Genomic DNA, 22,974 nt, shown 5'->3' with positions numbered 1-22,974 from the left:
ACCGGGCTAATTTCCGTAAGTAACGATTTTTTTCTGTTTTTCAACACTAACAGTTGGGTTTTTCACAGAAAACGTTTTAGAAACATGAGCGTGTTGCATACACGCAGCCATCTTGAACATCTTGAAAGCGAAAGTGAAAATCAATATCTGTCATGTGTTATATCAATGATAGTCAAACACAGTTTGAAAATACGTTGCACTCGTGAAATATTGTCTTAAAAGAAATATTGTCGTTACATAATGCATAATGTTACTTGGAATATTGTTCACCTATCATCCGGTACTCCCATACGCCCAATGATAGAACCGCAACGCAGGATTTTTCAGTTACTATCAAGTGTGTGCATGTATACATGTTGTACCATACACTCGACGGACTGCAACCACATACCTTCCGCCACTGTTGCCATAGTTACGGATGAGGATCCGGACAATCATGTGGTAATCTCTGAACTGGGAACCCTGATATAACACTGATGGGGTTGAACTTTATAAAAAAAAATCTTCTGTGCAGTGATGGGCTATGAACAAAACATTGAGAAATTAACCGCCACGGTCCCGACAATATCAAACAGCTATCGAACAATGTACCTTCATCGTAACCCTATTTATTGACCACGGTGTAATTTAAGATTCTTGGAAATCTATTAGGCGTTAAGGCGATACTGATTTTGTTCAAGTAACTGCTATCTTCAGCATTCTTCAAATGATGCTAAATTTCACAGTAGTTCATTGTAGATATCACTCTTGCCTGGGGCGTGTCAGCCGAGCGGGCCCACTGTGTAATTGTCCAATCACGCGACAGTGTAACGGAATTCCCACAATGCTATAATTAGACCTCAACCCGGGCAGGCTTTTGACGTGGACCTATATTGAGAGAAGACGGTCACAGATACCCAGGACAGCTACTGGACTGTTTGTATCCATACTGGAGGGTCCCATACTGATCATGTTGTCAGAAGAGTAGCGGGGTGATTCTGTTGTGGAATGGCGGAAGGAAGCGTGGATCCGTTGCATGGCAACAGTGCTGTCGACATCAAGTTCATGGTAGAGAATGTTTATCGTGATGCCATCATTCGGCAGGTTCGATGTGGATCTTTCATTGCACACATGTGTTTCCCTCAGAGTAAGTATTTCTTTTTTCTTGTTGTTTTTATCTTAATAATGTTATTTGATACTGACATGAGGACATTGAGTTGTGTTAATAGAAGGCTGCGGTTAAACGCCGCGGCGAAATACAATCCTACTTTCGGTTTCGTTTCACTGAAAATAAGTATTTAAAGACTGCCGACGTACATAGAAGTGTTGAACTATTTATCAGTCTTAGTGTTTGAGTGAGTGAATGAGTGAGTGAGTGAGTGAGTGGCTGAGTGAGCGAGTGAGTGACTGAGTGACTGAGTGACTGACTGACTGTCTTTCGGTTCGTATCAAACCATCAACGTGATTTGTGAACGCGCCCTTCCTGTTAACACGACGTCGTTGTGTTAGTGGCAATAGCACATTAAAAATAACTGCAGATAGTACTATTCTGTTACCAAGTGCAATGTTGCCTTTCCACTTTTCATATGAAGGCAGAACGACACATCTACTTGCAGAATAGCATGCATCAGAATTTGAAACATTCACCTTGAATCCATAGATACAAGCTCGTCATTTTCAGATTGAAACAAATAAGGAACTTCCCACAAAAAGATAAATTAAATGAAGACCTCATTTCTGATTCTACCACGAATTTGGGAAATACTCGATTCTTAGTGGTCAATTAGAGGTATCAAATGACAATAACGATCTGAAACAGCCGATTTGATGACAATATCACCGCAGTTCTCCTTGCTCAGTCATTGTCGGTAGGCGTTTGTAAACAATTATATTTACAATTATAGGCAATACTATGCACATCTGGAGTAGCTACAATATACAAAGTATGTATGGCGATACATTTTGTGAAGAAAACACGATAAATATAAAGTTTTGAGGACATCAATTTTTAAATTTGGCGCTTTTCTACAGCTGACGTCATATCTTATGCGTCACAATGACAATTTTAAATATACGTGCAGTGTCGAACAAAATATTACAAGTTTTGCTTGCTCTTCTTTAGGGGTGCCCTCTCCATGCTGGCTTACGAAGTGTATGGGCGACTGAAGCACATTGATTTGAAAAAAGCATATAATGCGCTAATACTGTGGTATTAACGGTGTTTGGGGGCACGGGTGGCCCAGTCGTCTGATGCGCCGCGATTCGCTGTGCAGAGTTGCGTCCCTTGGGCACGCCAGAAACCTATGATCGTGGGTTCGAATCCCGGTTCGCCCCGATTATGATTCTAGGTTTGTGAGCACAATACCCGTGCTCGTGGGTAAACGTCTGAGACCTGCATCACTTCGGGCTTTCCTCCCACATTACGCTAACACGCCGCGATATAACTGGAATACTATTAAAAGCGGCGTTAAACCCAACTCACTCACTCACTCACTAACGGTATTTCCTGCATTGAAATAGACAACCCAAGACCCATGCCGCTTCACTCATTATCTTCCATAACACCAAAGAGTTTGCGTGTAATTTTGGCTTATCAGTAGAACGGAAACAAATGTACTGCGTTTTGAAATGTAGAGCTGTGTTACCTGTTACGGGACAATATTCTACATTTGAAAAAAGCGCTACGCGTTCGGTTCCAAATTATCTCCTAATTAAGTCATCAAGCAGCTAGACTCACAAATGTAAACAGCAAAATTCATATTTTATATCAGTTAATTTGAAACAATTAAATGATGCCAATATATTACAAATACCCTTATTGAAAACGATCGTCCACGGTACAAAACAACGCCAACACATAATAGCATATGGTATAAAATACCAACAGAATATCCATAATATTCAATTTAGAAGTTTCTAATGTTAATTCAAAATCTGTACATGTATATATTCAAGCACGTGACGGGGATGTGTAATATTTAACAACCAACATATTTTGATTCAGAGCTCAAAACTTTGAAACATGACGTATAGCGGTCGGCAATGGCAAGATAGATGCGAATCCGTTTACGTGCCCCCGTCGTATGGCAGGAGTACGTACTGCTGTGCTGCGTTTGACAACAAAAACACTTACGTGTTTATGTAAATGTAGGGGTTGCTGCCAGTCACCCCGGGCATACTGACACCTTTTCGAGAACACCTGGTGTCTTCGCTGTTTTGTCTGTTACGACCGTGTCTGTTTCTGGTTGAATCTGATGTTTTTCTTGAAAGTTCCTCGACATATTATAATTTTCAACACTTTTAGATTTAAACGACGAAGAACATGTATAAAACCCCATGGCTACTTTTAATTTAATCTGTTATATGCGCCAGACAAGACAGAGAAAATCACAGCGATTTTATCCAAAGAAAACCACCATCAACAAATGAAAGCCACAGAACTCTTTCTGGACTACCTCAAAGATGGCAAAGAACCAAAGGACTATCTTCTCTTCGTCCAGCTGCTGGAGGAAAATGGTAAGCTTAAAGTTGTATGTTTCCATGTTCCAAACGTTTTATTGCATTAGCAAGGAAACATCACCTTATATAAGATAGCTTTGCGAATTGTGGTTTATTTCACGCAAACAACACTGTTCTATCATGACGTATTTCTGGAGATTCGAACATGCGCTTGCAACTTAATGACGTCGTATATTGGACTACGTTATTGTTGAGAGAGGAATATCTGGTGAGTTGTTCTGTATATATGTAGCTCGACAACGCAGATAAACGCGGAGGCGGAAAGATCGCATCCAAAAGCGGGAGAGACATGACAATCGTTATTAGGAGACACGTTACAGGTAATCGACGTGAGGATTGTGAGAATATGCGGGAAATATCCACCTTTCCATAAAATGGACTTGTCCGACATTGCTGAGGTCGAATTCTATTGAGGAGTTATCATAATTATAAATGAGGTAAATATTCTTAAAGCTTGTACATTTCATCATCTTCCTTAAAGAGGACGTACATAATGTTGATATGTCATATAAGAAATAAACGGCTCGTGGTCGTTGTTTTTATAGTACGATAAACAACTCCCACTCGTCGTTTAATACTTAAATAATATCAGTGGGCACCTGTGGCTCAGTCATCACGGCAAATTGCTGTGCAGTTTCCCTCCAATGGATGTTAATTTCATGGGTTCGAATCTCAGCTTCGCTCTGATTATGCCCCTCAGTTTGTCCGCCTGTGTGAAACGTGGTGATGACTTCGACTGCACCGCCTCGGGCGTTCCTCTGACAGCACTACAACTTGCTGTGATGTAAATGAAGTACTGTAAACAATTCACTCACTATAATATCAATCGGCATTGCTGAAGAAACGCCCGAGGTTAAGCGGTTCCACTTTCCGCAACAAGTTACGGGGGCGTCAGACTCCTCTGGGCCCGTTTCACAAAGCTATCGTAGCGCTACGACTACCGTAACTCCTATACTTTAACATAGACTTACGAGCGTCTTAGCTCTACGACTACCGTAACTCCTATACTTTAACATAGACTTACGAGCGTCTTAGCTCTACGATCTCTTTGTGATCCGGACCCCTGGGCTACGTTGTGTTTAGAAACGATCAATTCCACTGTGTAACGTATGAACCCAACTGGTTCAGTGAACAGCGATACGTATCCTATCTGAACTTACCTGCATATATCGTGATGCGTATCGAATCGACACCCATGAATATTGGTATACATGTGTATGTTGTATTATATCGGACCAATCATGACGCGTTTCGTATCGCATCTGGTGGGCAATATTCATGCAATTCGTCGTAAATCCATCCCAGAACAGGTATGTGACGTTGCGCGAGTCCTGAACGACCTCAACGCTCGTACATAAATAGAAATAGGTTCTTAAATTAAACCCTAATTACCCTAATAACATTTCATACAAAAAAACAGGCAATGATATAGCAAACACTGCTCTGACTCAATAATAAAGGAATGGCGGGTTTGAAAACGGTCTATCTAACCTCGCACGTGTTAAATAGAATGATAGGTAAAGTATTTCCCCCGAGTGTTACAAAAGAATAATGAGACAATTTACATCCTACAACATTTCAATAACATGTCTACAAGTGAGCAATGACTTAATATATTACCTTAAGCCACCAACAAACCCTAAGGGCGACATAATGTCCCCTCTCCAGTAACCTTCCAGCCACGCTAACCTGTCTTCTCAATGGCCGCCTACCAAGTCATGAAGCGTGATCTTTATGCAGAAACGACAGCTTGTATATCCAATCAGGGACTGGCTACGGGCCCTACGAGGTATTTGAACATGTACACGTCAGTCACTGTTGTTGTTTATCATTTCACACTGAATGTGTAAGATGAACGCCCAGGACGATCGAGTGACTAGAAGACGCTTTAAAACATATGCTACCTAGGGGAGCGTCTGCTTGTCACTCGATCACCCTGGGTTAGAACCCCCTTGGCGAAGTGCCCCCACAGGATGTGGTCGTATTTGATAAGTAATTAAATAAGAAATGTATATGTGTTTAGAGTATGACTCCATAGCCAAAGTGCTTAGAGGAGAGAGTACTCTTGATGAAGAAATTCACAAGGAGCAGCTTAGCCTCATCAAGTTCTTCTGCGAGGACATCAAATTAAATAAGAAATGTATATGTGTTTAGAGTATGATTCCATCGCCAAAGTGCTTAGAGGAGAGAGTACTCTTGATGAAGAAATTAACAAGGAGCAGAAAAGCCTCATCAAGTTCTTCTGCGAGGACATCAGTGAAGGGATAGATTTCAACCTAATATTTCCAAAACTCGTGGAGGATGATTGGTTGGGTAGGTATTCACTGACTTGTCCATGCAAATTCTGTGAGTAACAAATGCTGCCTGTGGGACGGGGTATGCTTGCCCTTTTGTATTTGTAATTTCCACCAATGTTTTGCCAATGGAACGGGCAGATAATCGAGATTAATTATTCGCTGGCGTTGATGTTTCATGTTTAGTGACAGCGAATGGGTTTATGTGTTCCTTGTTGAAGCTAGTGTTTTATTTGGAAGTTCCTTAACGTATTGCCATTCTCATATTTACTGTTATTTCAAAGCAGAGAAACTGTGAACATCTTTTATAAAACCCTATGGCATCTGTAATATGTGCTGGGCAAAACAGCAGATATCTATAATCGACAAATGGAATCTACAAAAATCTTTCTAAGCCACCTGTCAATGTTTCACTGCATATAAGATGTATACGATTTCGACCACATTAGGCATTGGCGTTTTTATTCACATTTCACTGAATGTTGAAGATTCTGTACAACCTTCTTCCTTTATTAGGGCGGTATCCTATGGGATAAAGCTTCCATTTGTCACTCAAACGGCCTTGGTTTCAATCCCATTGGTGAATGGATCAGAACGAGAATCGGTCATAATTTTGATATCTCAGTTATATGTGTGCCGTGTGTGAATGATGTTTCGGTAATTTCATGTGTAAAGGATGCTTTAGTTTGTGAAAGCAGCGAATCAGTGAAAACTTTCGAGTATGGTTGATGTATAACTGTAGCCAGTAACCAGAACACAGATGCTGTAGATGGTTATCGTCTATTATGTAGACGATGAAGACAGTCAATTACTCCAAAGCTTGGCTAAAAACACTGGGAGGATCCTTGCTGCCAGGTGGCTGGTCCTGGTGGTTCTGCCTCGCCGGAAGGAAAACTGGTTCAAGCTGTTCCTCCAGCTGCTAGCGGACCACGGGTACCAGGAGCTGGTTGACTGGATCCACGGAGACTCAACTGAAGGTAGCCTGACCGAATTTTCAGCTCAAATGGAAAAGCAGATATAATTGCATGCTAACCGCTGACAACGTTTGCAAAATTAGCTATTTAATTCACGTATATCAACAATCAACAATCATTTTCTGATTCCCAATTCTTAACGCCCTGACTTCATATTTGGCATTCAAAAGTTGAGTTGTGATTATTATTCATTAGGGACTTTGATATTTTTTAAATAGCAGGAACCTTGGTGGAAAAGTGTGTTCCTGTTGATTGATAATGATTCTCGTCAGTGCAACAGTCGGTTTTGGTTTTTATGATTGGTAGTTTCGTTACTCTGATAAACTCATAAACAGTGTGAATGCTAGTACATTACCCTGGGTCTCCTCCCATTAGTAAGACAGCCCAGTTGTGAGACACCTTAAAACAACAAGGTCATACCTGGTTGCACATGTTAATCAGGTAATTAACCCCTATCATGAAAATGGACTTGTCTTATTATAGACAAAAGAAATGACTCAAGATGTTTGATACCCTCTTTTACTTTATTTCATTCAACATTTTAATTCATCCATCCCTTAAAATCCATTAAAATCCAGTTAAAGTCCACCTGGAATGTCTCTGGGTTGAATGGTTGGTTCAGTAGTTGTTGGATGTGGACCTTCAACTGAGCAAACAGGCGTTGGTAAGTTGTAGTCCGACGATCAGGCATCAATGCGTAGACTAGGGGATAGGTAATGCTTCCTTTCCGTTCATGCAGTATGTAAAGCTGATTCCAAAGATCTGGGCAGGCGGAGAAAGTACCATCCATGTAGACAATGGAAGCTGACTGGAGGACTCTAAGCTGATCATCAGTTGCAAATACCAGCATCTTGTCTTCTTCACCGTCGGCAAAAAGAAGAATCCGCTCACTATCATGGGTCTCTCTCCAGGGTGCTGCAATGTCGACTTCAGCTCTGGTTTTAGGGAGTTTCGGGATGGTGTGACTGCGGTGTCTGTACATGGCGCTGCCGACTGAGCTGAAGGAGGGAAATATAGCTGCAGCCTCCGGATCATGTCTCAAGACCTCGTCGTTGTTGAGGGCTGGCATAGGAGTGGTTGGTTCTTCTCTTGCTCTCTTTCTTAAGCTGCCAAGGAACTTGATTCTGCTGGTGTCTTCTGGTGGGTGGTTGTGTACAGTGAAATTTCTAACAAAATTTCCAACTGTTTTACATTTGCCAATGCAGGTCTTAACGGCACATCGCCAATGAGTACCAGTTTGTCTTACTTTTTTCTTGTAGTGGAGATGTCCCTGAAAGAGGACCTGGAGAGTACCTCTTTGACTGGTAATGAACTCAACCTGTTGCAAACCTGCCATGATTGTGCATGAAATGTTCTTACTTACTTACTTATATTGGAGATTTAACGTGCGCTTTCCGACTGCAAGCGTATGTCGCACACGGTTGAAATGTTCACAGACTAGGGGGAATTTATATGTGTAATAAGTAAGTTTTATCAAAACATGCATCTCAACTTTTTTAGTAAGCTCCTACTAGCTCCTAACTAAGTTATTTCCTGAGAATAGTCAAACAGAATTACTGGCCTACTCTTATTAATTAATCCGCTAATCATGGGCTGTGACCATTGTTAAGTGGGTAGACTGGCTGTGTTAGCTAATTAATCCCACCTACTCCACTGTCTTACAATGGGTGTCTCACTAATGGGATGTCTCACTAATGGGATGTAACCTTACCCTGCAGTGTCGTAGATACCATTAGTAAGACAGCCCAGTTGTGAGACACCTTAAAACAACAATGTCATACCTGGTTGCACATGTTAATCAGGTAATTAACCCCTATCATGAAAATGGACTTGTCTTATTATAGACAAAAGAAATGACTCAAGATGTTTGATACCCTCTTTTACTTTATTTCATTCAACATTTTAATTCATCCATCCCTTAAATTCATTGTTTTAACATATTCGCCACTTAGAGTTCAGTTAAAGTTAACATCACAGTTCACATCACAGTTCACATCGAGGTTGTCACACTGACACAACCTTAATCCATCTTCAGAAGTTTGCCAACAGCATCCAAGAATTGGAGTGGTGCCTTGACACCCTGGGATAGCTGATCCTTCAGTGTGGAAGGTCGATTGTCAATCTCCTTCTACACATGCTTTCTTGCTGGTGGAGCTGCACCTAGGTCTAACTGAGATAGCTTGGTATTCTCAGATTTCTCAATCTTCTTGATGATCTCGATGAACCTGTAGAGATTAGGATGACGATTATACAGTGATGAAATGAGGCGACTGTGGAAACCCTCCAGGTTGTTGTTGGTCCTTGTTGGTCTGGTGATGGTTGCACAGCGAAAGAGGGAATCTGGCTTCATAATCCACCCAGTTTGTGACTATGTAGTCGTTGAATTCGTCAGCATTCGGTATATCGGGAGACTGGTTCATGGAGTCAATCCATGCACCCTGAACCTGTTGAACAGGCAGCAGAGGCAAGGCAGCTCGTCGGATCCGCTGTTCAACAAGGGGGTTATCTCTGTATCCAACAGCAAGACCAAGCTCCTGTGTCTTCTGCCAAATCGCCTGGGTAAAGTGGAAGAAACCCCCCTTGATGTCTGAACCTTGAAACTCTGTCCGGAGGGCTCTAATGGCAGCAACCTCAAAGTCCACCTGGAACGTCTCTGGGTTGAATGGTTGGTTCAGTAGTTGTTGGATGTGGACCTTCAACTGAGCAAACAGGCGTTGGTAAGTTGTAGACTAGAGGATAGGTAATGCTTCCCTTTCCATGCATGCAGTATGTAAAGCTGATTCCAAAGATTTGGGCAGGCGGAGAAAGTACCATCCATGTAGACAATGGAAGCTGACTGGAGGACTCTAAGCTGATCATCAGTTGCAAATACCAGCATCTTGTCTTCTTCACCATCGCCAAAAAGCAGAAACCGCTCACCATCATGGGTCTCTCTCCAGTCTTCAGCTCTGGTTTTAGGGAGTTTCGGGATCGTGTGACTGCGGTGTCTGTACATGGCGCTGCCGACTGAGCTGAAGGACGGAAATATAGCTGCAGCCTCCGGATCATGTCTCAAGACCCCGTCGTTGTAGAGCGCTGGCATAGGAGTGGTTGGTTCTTCTCTTGCTCTCTTCCTTAAGCTGCCAAGGAACTTGATTCTGCTGGTGTCTTCTGGTGGGTGGTTGTGTACAGTGAAATTTCTAACAAAATTTCCAACTGTTTTACATTTGCCAATGCAGGCCTTAACGGTACATCGCCAATGAGTACCAGTTTGTCTCACTTTGTTCTTGTAGTGGAGATATCCCTGAAAAAGGACCTGGAGAGTACCTCTTTGACTGGTAATGAACTCAACCTGTTGCAAACCTGCCATGATTGTGCATGAAATGTTCACAGACTAGGGGGAATTTATATGTGTAATAAGTAAGCTTTAACAAAACATGCATCTCAACTTTTTGAGTAAACTCCTACTAGCTCCTAACTCATTTATTTCCTGAGAATAGTCAAACAGAATTACTGGCCTACTCTTATTAATTAATCCGCTAATCATGGGCTGTGACCATTGTTTAGTGGGTAGACTGGCTGTGTTTGTTTGATTAATCCCACCTACTCCACTGTCTTACAATGGGTGTCTTACAAATGGGATGTAACCGTAGATACACATGGTTTTCATTGTATTTTGGAACGGTTAGCTCATGATCATGAAAAGTAGTATGTTCAGTACGTTCAAGTTGTATTAGGCCCTCAATCTACGGTTTTGTTTTGAGCTCGTAAACTTTATGGAGTGTTTGGATTTGAAGAAATTTTGTAAATATCCCATTAACTTTTCACATTTTTCGAATTCAGTCATATTTTTAAAAAATGATCTTATTAGTACATTTTGATCTTTTTCATAAATTTACTTTTTTTCATACACGTTCTAAAATACTTAAAAAGGCAACTTGTGTTGGATAAAGTTGAACTATTCCATTGTTCCCCTGGACAAATTCATTTCATGACCCCTATGGTCATACAGATCAGGGATAACTTTGGCAGATGTTATGTATATATGCAATTATTCAGTAAAAAAATCACAATCATGTTTAAACGATTTATAGACAGAAAATGTGGAAACTATGAGAGTTTAATTATAATTCGGCCATTTTACGCTTGTGCTCCAAATTAAATTAAAGGTATTTTATTAAGATATAAAGATATAATATGTTTTTATCCAAAATGTCAATGCCTCGAGGTATTCATATTCTTATGTTTTGTTACAGAAAGTCAAAATGAGGTCTACAACAGCGATATGTCTGTAGACGAAGATGATGGCACAGTTAGAATGAATGTAGTCACTGGTAAATGGTTACATGTAGCCCCTGAATATATCACATATATATCAAATTAATGTGCACAGTTTTGACCAATCAGTACCGACTAGGGCGCCAGGTAGGAATCAGTGTATGAGCACACTATCGACTCTACGATGTATAACAGACCCCCTCTCATATGGTCACACTTAAAGAGAGACCATACTCAATGATTTGTCGCTCATTTCCAGCATAGACGTGGCTACATAGCCCATGTGTGAAACTTATTTTGTAATTCGGTTACTTATTAATTGTTAGACCATTAAAATCATGTATAATGAGTTAGCGGACATAAAATGTTTCCAATGCGTTCAAAGTCAGAATAGATATGTGACGTGCTATTTCCCTACCTCACAACAGCTTCTGGCGATGGATACAGTGACAGTGGAGTTAATGACCCGGCCCCAGAAAATAACCTCAGCATCCCTGGATCAGGCGGGAATATGAACATTAACGTATATGGCAAATTAAAAAGTGCTTACGGTGATCCCGAGAGCGTCAACAAGTGGAGGGAATCTTCAATGAAAAGTGCGTCATATCCTTTTAATTGAAAGTAACTATCTTATGAAAACTGAAATTGTACACAACGTCATGATGTGAGCTACATGCAGTATATGTCTGTTTAAAAGTAGAATTCCCAATATATTTATTGAACATCTTTCAAATAAAATTTCGAATGTGTGACATTTTATATTTTCAAACGAAACTGTCACTGTGGGATATTATATAACACAAGTTTAGTGGTTGATATTGAATCTGGTATTGAGTATTTCAATATAATATATACCAATGTTCTAAAATTATTATACAGTAACTATAGACCCATGGTTGCATGGGATGCATGTACTTATTCAGGATAGGAACCCTTTATCAGCAGATCTTGAGACATGCAAGTAAAGTATAATCGTGTGTTCGAATCCCAGACTTCAGGATTCTTGGTTTGTCAGCATCATACCCATGCAATGACCTGCAGTAGACTCGCCCCATGTTGCAAAATCCACTCACACATTAAGCTGGCGTGCCTTCACATGACCATACAAAGCGGCGATAAAGGAAAACAACATTCAATATCCACTGTGTATTGTAGCTCTGCCAGATCGGCAAGATATCCGTGACGACGTGAGCATAGGGACTGGTTCAAGCTGCGAAGACAATACAATTTGGGAGTTCGATATAGATGAATTAAGTATGACTCCCGAAATGTTGGCTGCGCGTGACAAGATTCAGAGCCTTGAGAACAGACCCTACCAGGATGAGTTGGTGAGGGCAGCTGCCGGCGGGGACAGCGTTGTCATCGTAGCACCCACTGGCTGCGGCAAGACGGTGGTGGCCTTGAGAATAATGCAGGTAGTGTGTCTGTGTAAAATGCCTACATAATTTCCCTCATAATGATATCTCATTTTACATACCTTGATATATGAATTATTTTTTTTACTGATGAAACTTGACATCCATTATCCGTCGGATGGGGTATCGGTTATCTTAGTAAGGTACCAAGGGGTACGAGACCTTCTGTTTTAGAGGTGGACTGCATTTGAAATATTTATCTCAAACTCGAAAGGTTGGAACTAAACCGAGAGAGCATATTTATGATGATAGACATCATGAGGGTTCAAACTTGACGATATACGGAAGGATGGAATGGGGTTGCTTTTGTTTTGTGTGTAATATAAACACCCTTCTGTTGAAGAAAGGCTTAAATCATACATTCTGTTTCATGGTTGTTCATTATCATATATTTTGCATATGTACAAGGACGTGCAAATTTATTTGAAATTCAAATATCCCTGAAGACATTTCTTGTCTTTTCGCTATGTTCCTTCCTATGTGGAACCAGAGTATTGTGTATCCCATGTTTTATTCTCTCATATGCTCTGCCATATTGCAGGAACATCTAACTAAAATGAAGGGAAAAGGGTTGCCCAGCAAAATTGCATTTTTCGCCAATGAGGTGACCTTAGTAGACCAGCAGCATGAGTTATGCCAAGGTCATCTTGATTCCCAGTACAAAACTACGAAGATTGTTGGAGAAACAAAATACACGAGTGCGGTCACCACCAAGGACCTGATAGCACAGTAGGTATCTCTCATTGGTCTTTGATGTGATGGGTTCGAAGCCCAGATTCATTCTGAATATGATCCCTTGTCAGCTCTTTTTCAGTTCTTATAAAAAGTGACATAAGTAAATATCTCACAAGTACACGTGGTTACCTATATTTCAACTAATATATTGTGTAGATTTAGTGACGCTATTAAGATCTGGAATTGAGATTTTGAGAAATATTTTGGATTGATCTCTATATGAAGTAGAGTTCTAAAAATAGTTTATATACCACTGATAGATCGAGCTCTTAATATAGATGTGGTTTACTGACATCTTAGATAGATGCCGCGGAATGTGCTATCTAAATAAAGCTTTTAAAGTCGATGGAGCTCTAAAACCATTGGAAGTGAATGTAAAGTTTTAGTAATATTTAGTAGTTTGATTGACAAAGATGCGTATGAGTGAGCTCATAAAAAACTTGCGCTGCTTAACCGTCTCTAACGGACGTGTATCTGTACAGTGGTTTGAGCGTCAAGTTTAGGAGATAACGCTCTTGGTTAATCTAAGATTAGATCATAGACTGTTGCCTGTGACGTCGTTACCACAATAGATTGAGCTTATGTCATCCTTAATGCTCGGAAAGCGTTCATATTTCTACATTTTCCCAGAATATACATGTAGGTAACACATCCTAATTCGTCTCACGTGATAATAATAATGTCGAAATACCCTCGCCAGAAACTATTTACTCTGTATCTTCTTTGTAGAAGTGACCTGCTTGTTATGACGCCGCAGATCATTGTCGATGCCCTGGAGAACAAGACCCTGGAATCTCTCTCTGTCTTCAGCCTCATCATCTTCGACGAGTGTCATCACGTCCGTGAGAAACACCCAACAAACAAAATAATGATTCATTACACTGGAATGAAACAGTCCTCTGACACAAATAATAAGCTTCCACAGGTAATTTATCTTGATATGTTTAGATTGAATGAGTGTTTGAACAAAACAAACACTAGGTTCACTTAATCAAGACGCCGTATTTTGGTTAGGCAAATTTGCCTCACTTAGGCTTGCAGTTAACCTATGATCGTGGATTCGAATTCCAGATTCCCACAATATGTTTCTACGTTAGTGCTAAAACCAGCATCACTTTGGGCTTTCCTCTCACATCAAGCTGTTCAAGGCAGTGTTGAAGCAACTCACCTATGTCCAATCTGTTGAAAATACAATATCAAGTTGATGACATCCGGTGGGAATCCCCGTGCTATCGAATAAATCAGTTGTGCATCATGACACAACGAGTGTCGACGGACACTTTTCGGAAATGTATGGATGAAATGTTAGTCGCGTTTTAGATTCAACAAATTGGAAAAAACATGATGCTGAAAGCAGTTATCCCAGCTGCTGAGATCGGTGCACAAAACAACCATGCATAGACTGTCGTAAGTCTATGTTAAGGTATGCTAAGATCACTGTTTGCAACGGCACCCTGTACAGCATCTGTCCTCCGTCGACATGAGCGTTTCCTAAAGCATAAGTGATATTTGGTCCAAAAGAAAGCTCTTCTTATTCCTGCAGGTCGTGGGCCTCACAGCATCGGTCGGAGTTGGGAAGATGAAGGAGGGTGATGGAGCTAAAGGTGCTCTGGCACACATCATACATCTGTGTGCAAACATGGATGCCAAGGGAGGGATCGTTACTGTTCGAGAACATAAAGACAGTCTTGCAGAGTATGCGAATCATGTGGAAAGTGGTATGATCCTTTCAAGTGACGTATTGAATATTACGAACAACGGATGAGGTTAGTCAAGGATGAACGCAGTTGAAATAGATGTTTCAGAATCCGGAATCCAACCAATAAGGTGGTTTTCATATATTTTGGTAGATATTAATGGTAAAGTTGAATACCTAATGTTCATGTGTCAAGTTCTCATACCACCCAGGGGCGGTCGGCTAGCCTAGTGGTTAAAGCGTTCGCTGGTCACGCCGAAGACCCGGGTTCGATTCCCGACATGGGTACAATGTGTGAAGCCCATTTCTGGTGTCCCCCGCCTTGAAATTGCTGGAATATTGCTAAAAGCGGCGTAAAACCATAGTCACTCACTCACTCTCATACCACCTTTAATATTGTCGATTTATTATTCTTTCTCTTTCAGCGATTGAAATGGCGAAGGAAAGGACATCTGACCCATTTAAAGACTGCATAGTTGCGAAAATCATGGAACCCATTGAGGAAAGAATTATAGAAAAACACGGCAAATGTAAGCCTATATAAACATTCTTATTTCTATCACATCCATTGCTCAATCAGGGCACAATCGTGTTTCTAGGCAGCAAATGACATTGAATGATCGAACAACTCCATATACCACTTGTAACTTGCTCTACTGTGTTTGGTAACAAATTATAACACAAAGTTCAAGGAAGTTTCCAAATCCTTGTTACATTAACGTCACGCACTTTTCTGTTGCATCAGCGACTGATAAACTGAATCACATCAAGGACATAGCGAAGGAGGTAATCCCGTGCCTGGCGAAGGGAACATGCTGGTACACACAGTGGCTCGGCAAGCTGTACAGTGACAAGTTCCTCAGGATAAAGGATCCGACGCTTAGAAGGTTCTTCTTGACGTGTGTAAAACACCTCAGTGTAAGTACAAATGTCAAGTAAGCATGTTATTGGACATTTTTGCAACCATACGTAAACTGATGAGAAGCCTATGTACATTGTTTATGTTCATTTACACCTTTTTTTCATAATATACCTGTAAAGACATGAAAAAAATTGGCATAACCAGCTGTTGGTTGGTACTCGAATAAATGACTAAATGTTCGCAGGTCTACAACAAAGCACTGACCCTCAACGTTGATTGCCGAGCACACGATGCCATGAACTATGTTGTGACTCAAATGAACACCATATATCCTGCGAAGCAGTTTAGAACATCCACTGACGATTGGCTCTTCTCGCTGTATACTGGTAACTACATGCGTGTTGAGAACAATAAAATGATATGGACACTTCTGGCTTGTTTAAATAAACATATATTCTTAAAAGGCAATAGGATTGTGATTGACTTCCACGAACCCAGGTGCCCCATTCTCGTGTATACTTAAGTGTTAAATATTTTACATCAAAGACCTGCACCACGCCGGGATGATACGCCGTGATGTATCTGAAATATTGTTCAAAGCGACGTTCCCATGTATCAGACACCGATCAAAGTTGAACTTCTACTGTAAAGGCATGTTAGAGATAGCTTTGTGAAACATACATGTACGCTTTACTTTTACCGGACCTTGCTCCATAAACTTTACCATAACATTAAATCTGTGTGCAGATAACCGTGAGAAGTTGAAAGCCGAATCTGCACCTGACAGTAACGTCAACCCTAAGCTGATTGTGCTTAGATCCCTCATGGTGGATCAGATCAAGAAGAAGAAGGACTCCAGAATCCTTGTCCTTGTGAAAACACGTGACCTAGCACGTGCACTAGTGCAATGGATGTTGGAAGATCCTGGAATGAGAAAGTTGTCTCCCGTTGTTGTCACTGGATGTGGAGCTACAACGGACCAAGGAGGTATAACAAGTAAATTCGGTGATCAGTTAAAGAGCTTTGTAAATTAAAAGAGAGTATGTTTGTGTATCTGTATTGTATACGAATATAAATCGTTTTGTTACCAGGCATGACACGCAATCAGCAGTTGGAGGCTGTGAGGAATTTCAAGTGGGGCACGAGTCGTATTGCAGTAGCTACATCAGTGGCAGAGGAGGGGATGGATGTTGCGAAGTGTAGCAGGGTCATCAGATACGAGTATGTGTCAAACGAGATAGGAATGATACAGGCAAGAGGTAAGTTCCGTTTTCTGCACATATCATAACAATGTTTCTTTCTTTGATCAGGATTCGCTCGTCACGCCGAAGACCCGGGTTCGATTCCCGACATGGGTACAATGTGTGAAGCCCATTTCTGATGTCCCCCGCCGTGATATTGCTGGAATATTGCTAAAAGCGGCGTAAAACCACACTCACTCACTCACTCACTCACTTTGATAAGGAAATCGCTGATCTTGTTGCCCGTATGATGTGTAACTTCAGCTATCTTTGGATGGCGTTTGCCTCGTTTTTGTTCAAACAGCCAACAAGCAAGGTAATATCAAGATTGTGTTAACTGCACATATCTATGTGCGATTTAAGGAGTATGTGGCATGGTAGTGTCTATCACTAGAATAATTATTACCACTGTTGACACGGTTGTGTCCTTTAACCATGCAATCATCAGCTTATCGTAAGATCAAACCCTGGTGTGGGTTTGGAGGACATGAGGAATCTCTTCATCGAATTTATTCTGGTTGATAGTCACATTTAAAGCAGAGGATTTAGACTCACCTCTCTACCAGATGAATTTTTTCACTTTTTCGTATGTCACTCTGGGGTAACATGGGGATGCCGAAGTAAAGTAACAATTTGTCGAAATGGCAGTAAACTATGAAATTATGGTAAGTTTGAAGTAGAGAACTCAAACCTTGAGATTTGGGTGTGCAGTTATCTTCATCGGGATCGTAGCTTTTAACCCAAAGAACTTCAGCACAGCACGCATTGAAGATATCTCAGATAATAGAGCAATCATTGAGTAAATTATCTACTGTCCCAGATGATTTTTGTTTTCACATATTGCAAAGGTTTAACCTGTTATGACTTTCGGTGCTGATATATGGAGATTTCACAATTTCACAGATATAGTCAATAGCTCTTGCAAACTTGTCTTATCTCTCAAAAGAACTGAAAGCATCTTTTCTCCTATATCATATGTTCTAACAAGTGATTATATTGGGAAGAGTGTGTTCATGGCTTGTTCAGCCATCACTGTAAAGTGTTGTTCCATATAAGTTATACGTGGTATCATGAATCCAAGGTATTCTCTTAAAAAAAGAAACTTGACACAGACGTAAACCACTTTTCTCAAAATATCCAAAATCATTAAATGAAATGTGATTAGAACTAGTCAAACTGAAGGATGAATTTTACATATTTCACGGAAACACATAGAAACCACATAAACGTAGCGTTTGGGGATCAATTTTACAGATTCATCCAAACGCAACCCCCTGAAAAAAACGTGCAGCACAGGATCCTTCATTTATGCATGGGGTATAAAAAAAACACATCAACGGGCATTCATACAGACCTCATAATGACAGTAAACGCGGTGACAGAATACCAAGACTGAAAACAGCTCAACGTCACAACGCCATTGCCAGATTACAAGTTGGAGCAACTTAGCAAGATGTGGCCAGGCACCTTGGCGTATCCCGACAGGCAATCTCCGAATTATAGACCCGGTGCAACAACACCAATAGAGTTGGTCATGGTGACCAAGGGTGACAATGCCAGCACAAGATCGATACATGCAGCTGCGAATGGAAACACCAATGAGAACACACTACCACAGCAACGTCTACAACCACACAGATGCCTGGGCTTTGCAGAATTTCAGATCAAACAGTACACAACAGATTGAGGGAGGCCGGACTCTTTGCATGAAGACCTGTTCGACGTCATGTATTGATCCCACGTCATCTGGCAGACCGTCTGCATCGGTGTCAACAGAGGGTGAGATGGGCACGTGCAAGATGGAGAAATGTACTGTTCACTGATGAGTCCGGTTTTCTACTCAAACGTGTCGATGGGCGCATATGTGTCTACAGACGTCGGGTGAACGTTACGCCCGTAACTGTGTGCAGCCGGTTGTCCCATTTGGCGGCGGGAGTGGATCCAGAATTCATCACGGTGGTAGGACGCCTCTCGCGCATGTGGCAGGTACATTGACAGGCGTGCGTTATGTTCCTTACGTTCTGCCTCACTTCAACGTCCACGGTGGGCAAGACAATGCTTGACCGCTTATTGCACGTGTTTGTCAGGACTTTTTACAACACAACAACATCCAGACACTACCTTGGCCAGCGCGGTCACCAGATTTGTCTCTGATTGAGGATCTATGAGACGAGTTGGATCGACGCGTGCGCAGAAAGAGTCCACCACCCCAAACACTTCTTACGCTTCTTGTGGCACTTCAGCATAAATGACAGCACATTCCACAGCATGTTATTCACAACTTGATTGCCTCTATGGGTCGTCGGTGTCAAGCGGTAATTGATGCCCGTGGTGGTCACTACCGATACTGACATTTCCTATACCCCTGTGACATAAACTCTATTGTGTACGTACGTCTGTCTGTCAGACACGATTAATGTTTTGAACATTGGGTACATTGATCCTCAAACGGTTTTTCAATTATGGTTTCTGTGTCCTATTTTCAAACATAGTTTTTATCTTAAATTTTGAAAGACGATGTCAAGTTTCTGTTTTTTAAAGTATATTTATCCAAAACGGGATAACACAACATGTTAACCATGTCACATACTCTCTTAGAATCTAAGAAAGCACAGAAAAACTACCTCCGAACAGTGTTTGAAATATAAAAATGTTTGGCTGCCATCAAGACCCACATACTTCAGAAGCTGAGCAACTGTCATCATGGACACCAGTGACTTCAATGCCATCACCAGCAACATCCTAGATGACCAGACCACATACCAAGAGCTGAAGAGACATTTGTGCCCTAAAACACCTTGGTTTTCACCAATAATATCAGAATTCTAAATTGTTTGCATAGGAGTAAATATTTTTCGTATTATATTCAGTAGTGAAATAGTCCAGTGTACGTAGCAGCCAGGTTCATTGATATTATTTGTACAACGGTACAATAATAACGGTACAATAATAACGGTACAATAATAACGGTACAATAATAACACTAGTCCAAGCATGTTGAAAATGGCCTTTATGTAATATTTGTGTAAACAACAAAGCAAGTCGTGGTGAAGTTGATCCTTAATATTGATAAGATCCATGCCAATAATTATGGGTTTCACAAAAGTGGTACACGTCGAACGCCTGCATCATTTTAGGCTTTCGTCTAATAAAAGCTAATATGCACACAAACATAAACATTGCTTTCCGGAAATATGTAAGTTATTGCCCAAGCTACGCTATTTCAAAGTCCCAAACATCTTTCTTTTATTCCTCCACAGGAAGAGCATCACGTGTTCCAGATGGAACATACGTCACACTCACCAGCAAAGACGACGTTGCAAAGAAGGAACAGAGCAACATGCGCCTGGAATCGGTCATGGATGAAGCAGTGAATATCCTACAGAAACAATTTCAGGAAGATCCGGTAGCATTTGCTGAACAAATTGAAATGTTCCAGAAAGAGGACAAGGTGTCCAGGGAAAAAGAAAGAATCCAAGAAGCACAGCAGCCTTTCACTGACGAGGTATATGGCCTTCATTGTTATGAATGCGATGTATTTGCCTTCTTGTCAAGCGATATCCGAGTGGTTGCAAATTCCCATCGCCTTGTTATAACTCCAAATGTCTGGAAGTTAGTTGACGAACATACACCTGAAAGAAAGGATGCATTTGATCATATGCAGAAAGTTAGTGCTGTTCATTGTAAACGATGTCAAGCTAGATGGGGCAGCGGTGTGATGTACAAGGAGGCCAAGTTTGTGTGCATATCGATCATCAACTTCATGACGTACAATTCCAGCAAAAGATCCTATCGCTTTAATAAGTGGAGAAAAGTCCATTTTCAGTGTCCCGACTTAACGGATGAGGATGTTACTCAATACAAACCCCAGATAGTAGGTTAATTTGGAAGGGTGATGCAGGATGAATTTGTTATTTCATCATGACAGTGTGTTTCATAATTGACAGAAACTTTCTTGTAAAATGTGTTGACTTTATTTTCAATTCCCTGTAGCAAAAGACCTGGGTATAGCCAAAAGCTATGTCAGATACATTTTTGTTCCATTTAAAAGGGCAGAAATTGCATTACATTATTTCCAAATATGCGAACTCGGAACCCGGGGATCATGTGTAGAAATATCCGTTGTTCAGGAGTAGTATAGTACCAAAGTGATAATAACTCTTATAGGACCCCATCTTTATTCCATTTAACGCTGTAATGACAAGTTAAAATGTGTATATCATTGACAATAGAGTATGTGATGACAATTGACTATTAGTTGTGTCAGTGGTATTTATTATTATGGGTTAATTACATCTAACCAATGTTCTATATTTTTTACAGTTTTGTTACATCATATGATTTTAAAGAATAGTTTAGCTATTTGTAAAGTGTATACGTAGACTTTTCCAGGCAAACTTTATCATGTGTACTTCATTACAATGTCTTAATGAGTGGTTATTTACATTTTGTTTGCACTTTATGTAATGTAAGTGCTATTCGGTTGGAAGGAGTGCTTTTAAGTGATGATTTCGTGGACAAGACATACATTGTCTTTTATAGGGTTCGCCCTTGCTTGAACGTTTTTTTATAGATGGGTTTCAAATATAAATCTTCTTTGAAAATATATTTTCTTTTTTTATATGAGATATAATATTCAGTCCATTTCCAGTGTCCGGACTTAATGGATGAGGATGTTACTCAATACAAACCCTAGATGGTAGGTTAATTTGGAAAGATGATGCAGGATGAATTTGTTATTTCATCATGACAGTGTGTTTAATAATTGAAAGAAAATTTCTTGTAAAATATGTTGACTTTATTTTCAATTCCCTGTCGCAAAAGACCTGGGTACTAGCCAAAAGCTATGTCAGATACATTTTTGTTCCATTTAAAAGGGCAGAAATTGCATTACATTATTTCCAAATATGGGATGAACTCGGAACCCGGGGGATCATGTGTAGAAATATCCGTTGTTCAGGAGTAGTATAGTACCAAAGTGATAATAACTCTTATAGGACCCCATCTTTATTCCATTTAACACTGTAATGACAAGTTAAAATGTGTATATCATTGACAATAGAGCATGTGATGACAACTGACTATGAGTTGTGTCAGTGGTATTTATTATTATGTTCTATGTTTTTTACAGTTTTGTTACATCATATGATTTTAAACAATAGTTTCGCTATTTGTAAAGTGTATACGTAGACGTTTCCAGGCAAACGTTATCATGATTATTGTGTACTTCATTACAATGTCTTAATGAGTGGTTATTTACATTTTGTTTGCACTTTATGTAATGTAAGTGCTATTCGGTTGGAAGGAGTGCTTTTAAGTGATGATTTCGTGGACTAGACATACATTGTCTTTTATAGGGTTCGCCCTTGCTTGAACGTTTTTTATAGATGGGTTTCAAATATAAATCTTCTTTGAAAATATATTCTCTTTTTTTGTTTTATATGAAATATAATATTCAGGTTATTGGGGTATATGTATGTTAATGCTATGAGTGCGGTTATGTTAAACTTCCGGCATATAAAGTGTACACTTAACATTTGATTTGTACAAAACTTTACAACCGTTATCAAAACGTTACTCGGATGAAAACATTCGCCGAAACTTTGCGAACTTAAGGTTCAAAACACAACTACGATTCCCGTATCAAAGACCCACAAAAAATCAAACATGAGTATATACTTTGTTTGGCCCGGCAGTTTATGATGGTAATTTTACATCTCTTGTAACGGTAATTCAGTATAAAAATTGATAAAGATACTTAGTATTTCTGAAGTTTAAAAAAAATATTAAGTCGAATTTTTCAAATACTTGCTTAATTCGCCTGCAGTCAGGTTTATTGGAGGAAATTACATTATCAACTGCAGCAAGCGGACTTGAAATATACTGTTTGGCAACACAAAACAGACCACACGTTTGAAAACTAATGTCACATACTTGAAAAGCGTGATTCATATTTCATATATCGAGTTGATCTATCATATATCTATTCATATGACTTCTCT

The 22,974-nt window shown here is 40.2% G+C and overlaps 1 protein-coding gene across 1 annotated transcript; it reads left to right on the top strand.

Moving 5' to 3' along the window:
• The first annotated feature begins 878 nt into the window (after window positions 1-878).
• LOC139455794 (antiviral innate immune response receptor RIG-I-like) lies at window positions 879-22,359 on the top strand. The gene is made up of 16 exons (XM_071237342.1): window positions 879-1,126; window positions 3,352-3,495; window positions 5,653-5,811; window positions 6,584-6,769; window positions 11,002-11,079; window positions 11,452-11,619; window positions 12,179-12,438; window positions 12,980-13,167; window positions 13,903-14,098; window positions 14,717-14,891; window positions 15,295-15,399; window positions 15,615-15,787; window positions 15,976-16,117; window positions 16,479-16,718; window positions 16,823-16,990; window positions 20,233-22,359. Exons 1-16 carry the CDS (start codon window positions 988-990, stop codon window positions 20,853-20,855), a joined length of 3,144 nt encoding a protein of 1,047 aa, XP_071093443.1. The 5' UTR covers window positions 879-987; the 3' UTR covers window positions 20,856-22,359.
• Window positions 22,360-22,974: the final 615 nt, after the last annotated feature.

The sequence above is a fragment of the Haliotis cracherodii genome, unplaced genomic scaffold (genome assembly GCF_022045235.1).
Source record: "Haliotis cracherodii isolate W230 unplaced genomic scaffold, xgHalCrac1.p SCAF_11, whole genome shotgun sequence".
NCBI classification, from domain to species: Eukaryota; Metazoa; Mollusca; class Gastropoda; order Lepetellida; family Haliotidae; genus Haliotis; species Haliotis cracherodii.
This window is presented reverse-complemented; position numbering and strand designations above follow the sequence as displayed.

Coding starts and splice junctions, on each gene's coding strand:
- LOC139455794 (XM_071237342.1), top strand. CDS start 988: ATGGCGGAAGGAAGCGTGGATCCGTTGCATGGCAACAGTGCTGTCGAC. Junction 11,620..12,178: donor GAGGGAATCTTCAATGAAAA/GTGCGTCATATC, acceptor TGTGTATTGTAG/CTCTGCCAGATCGGCAAGAT. Junction 14,892..15,294: donor TGCGAATCATGTGGAAAGTG/GTATGATCCTTT, acceptor TTTCTCTTTCAG/CGATTGAAATGGCGAAGGAA.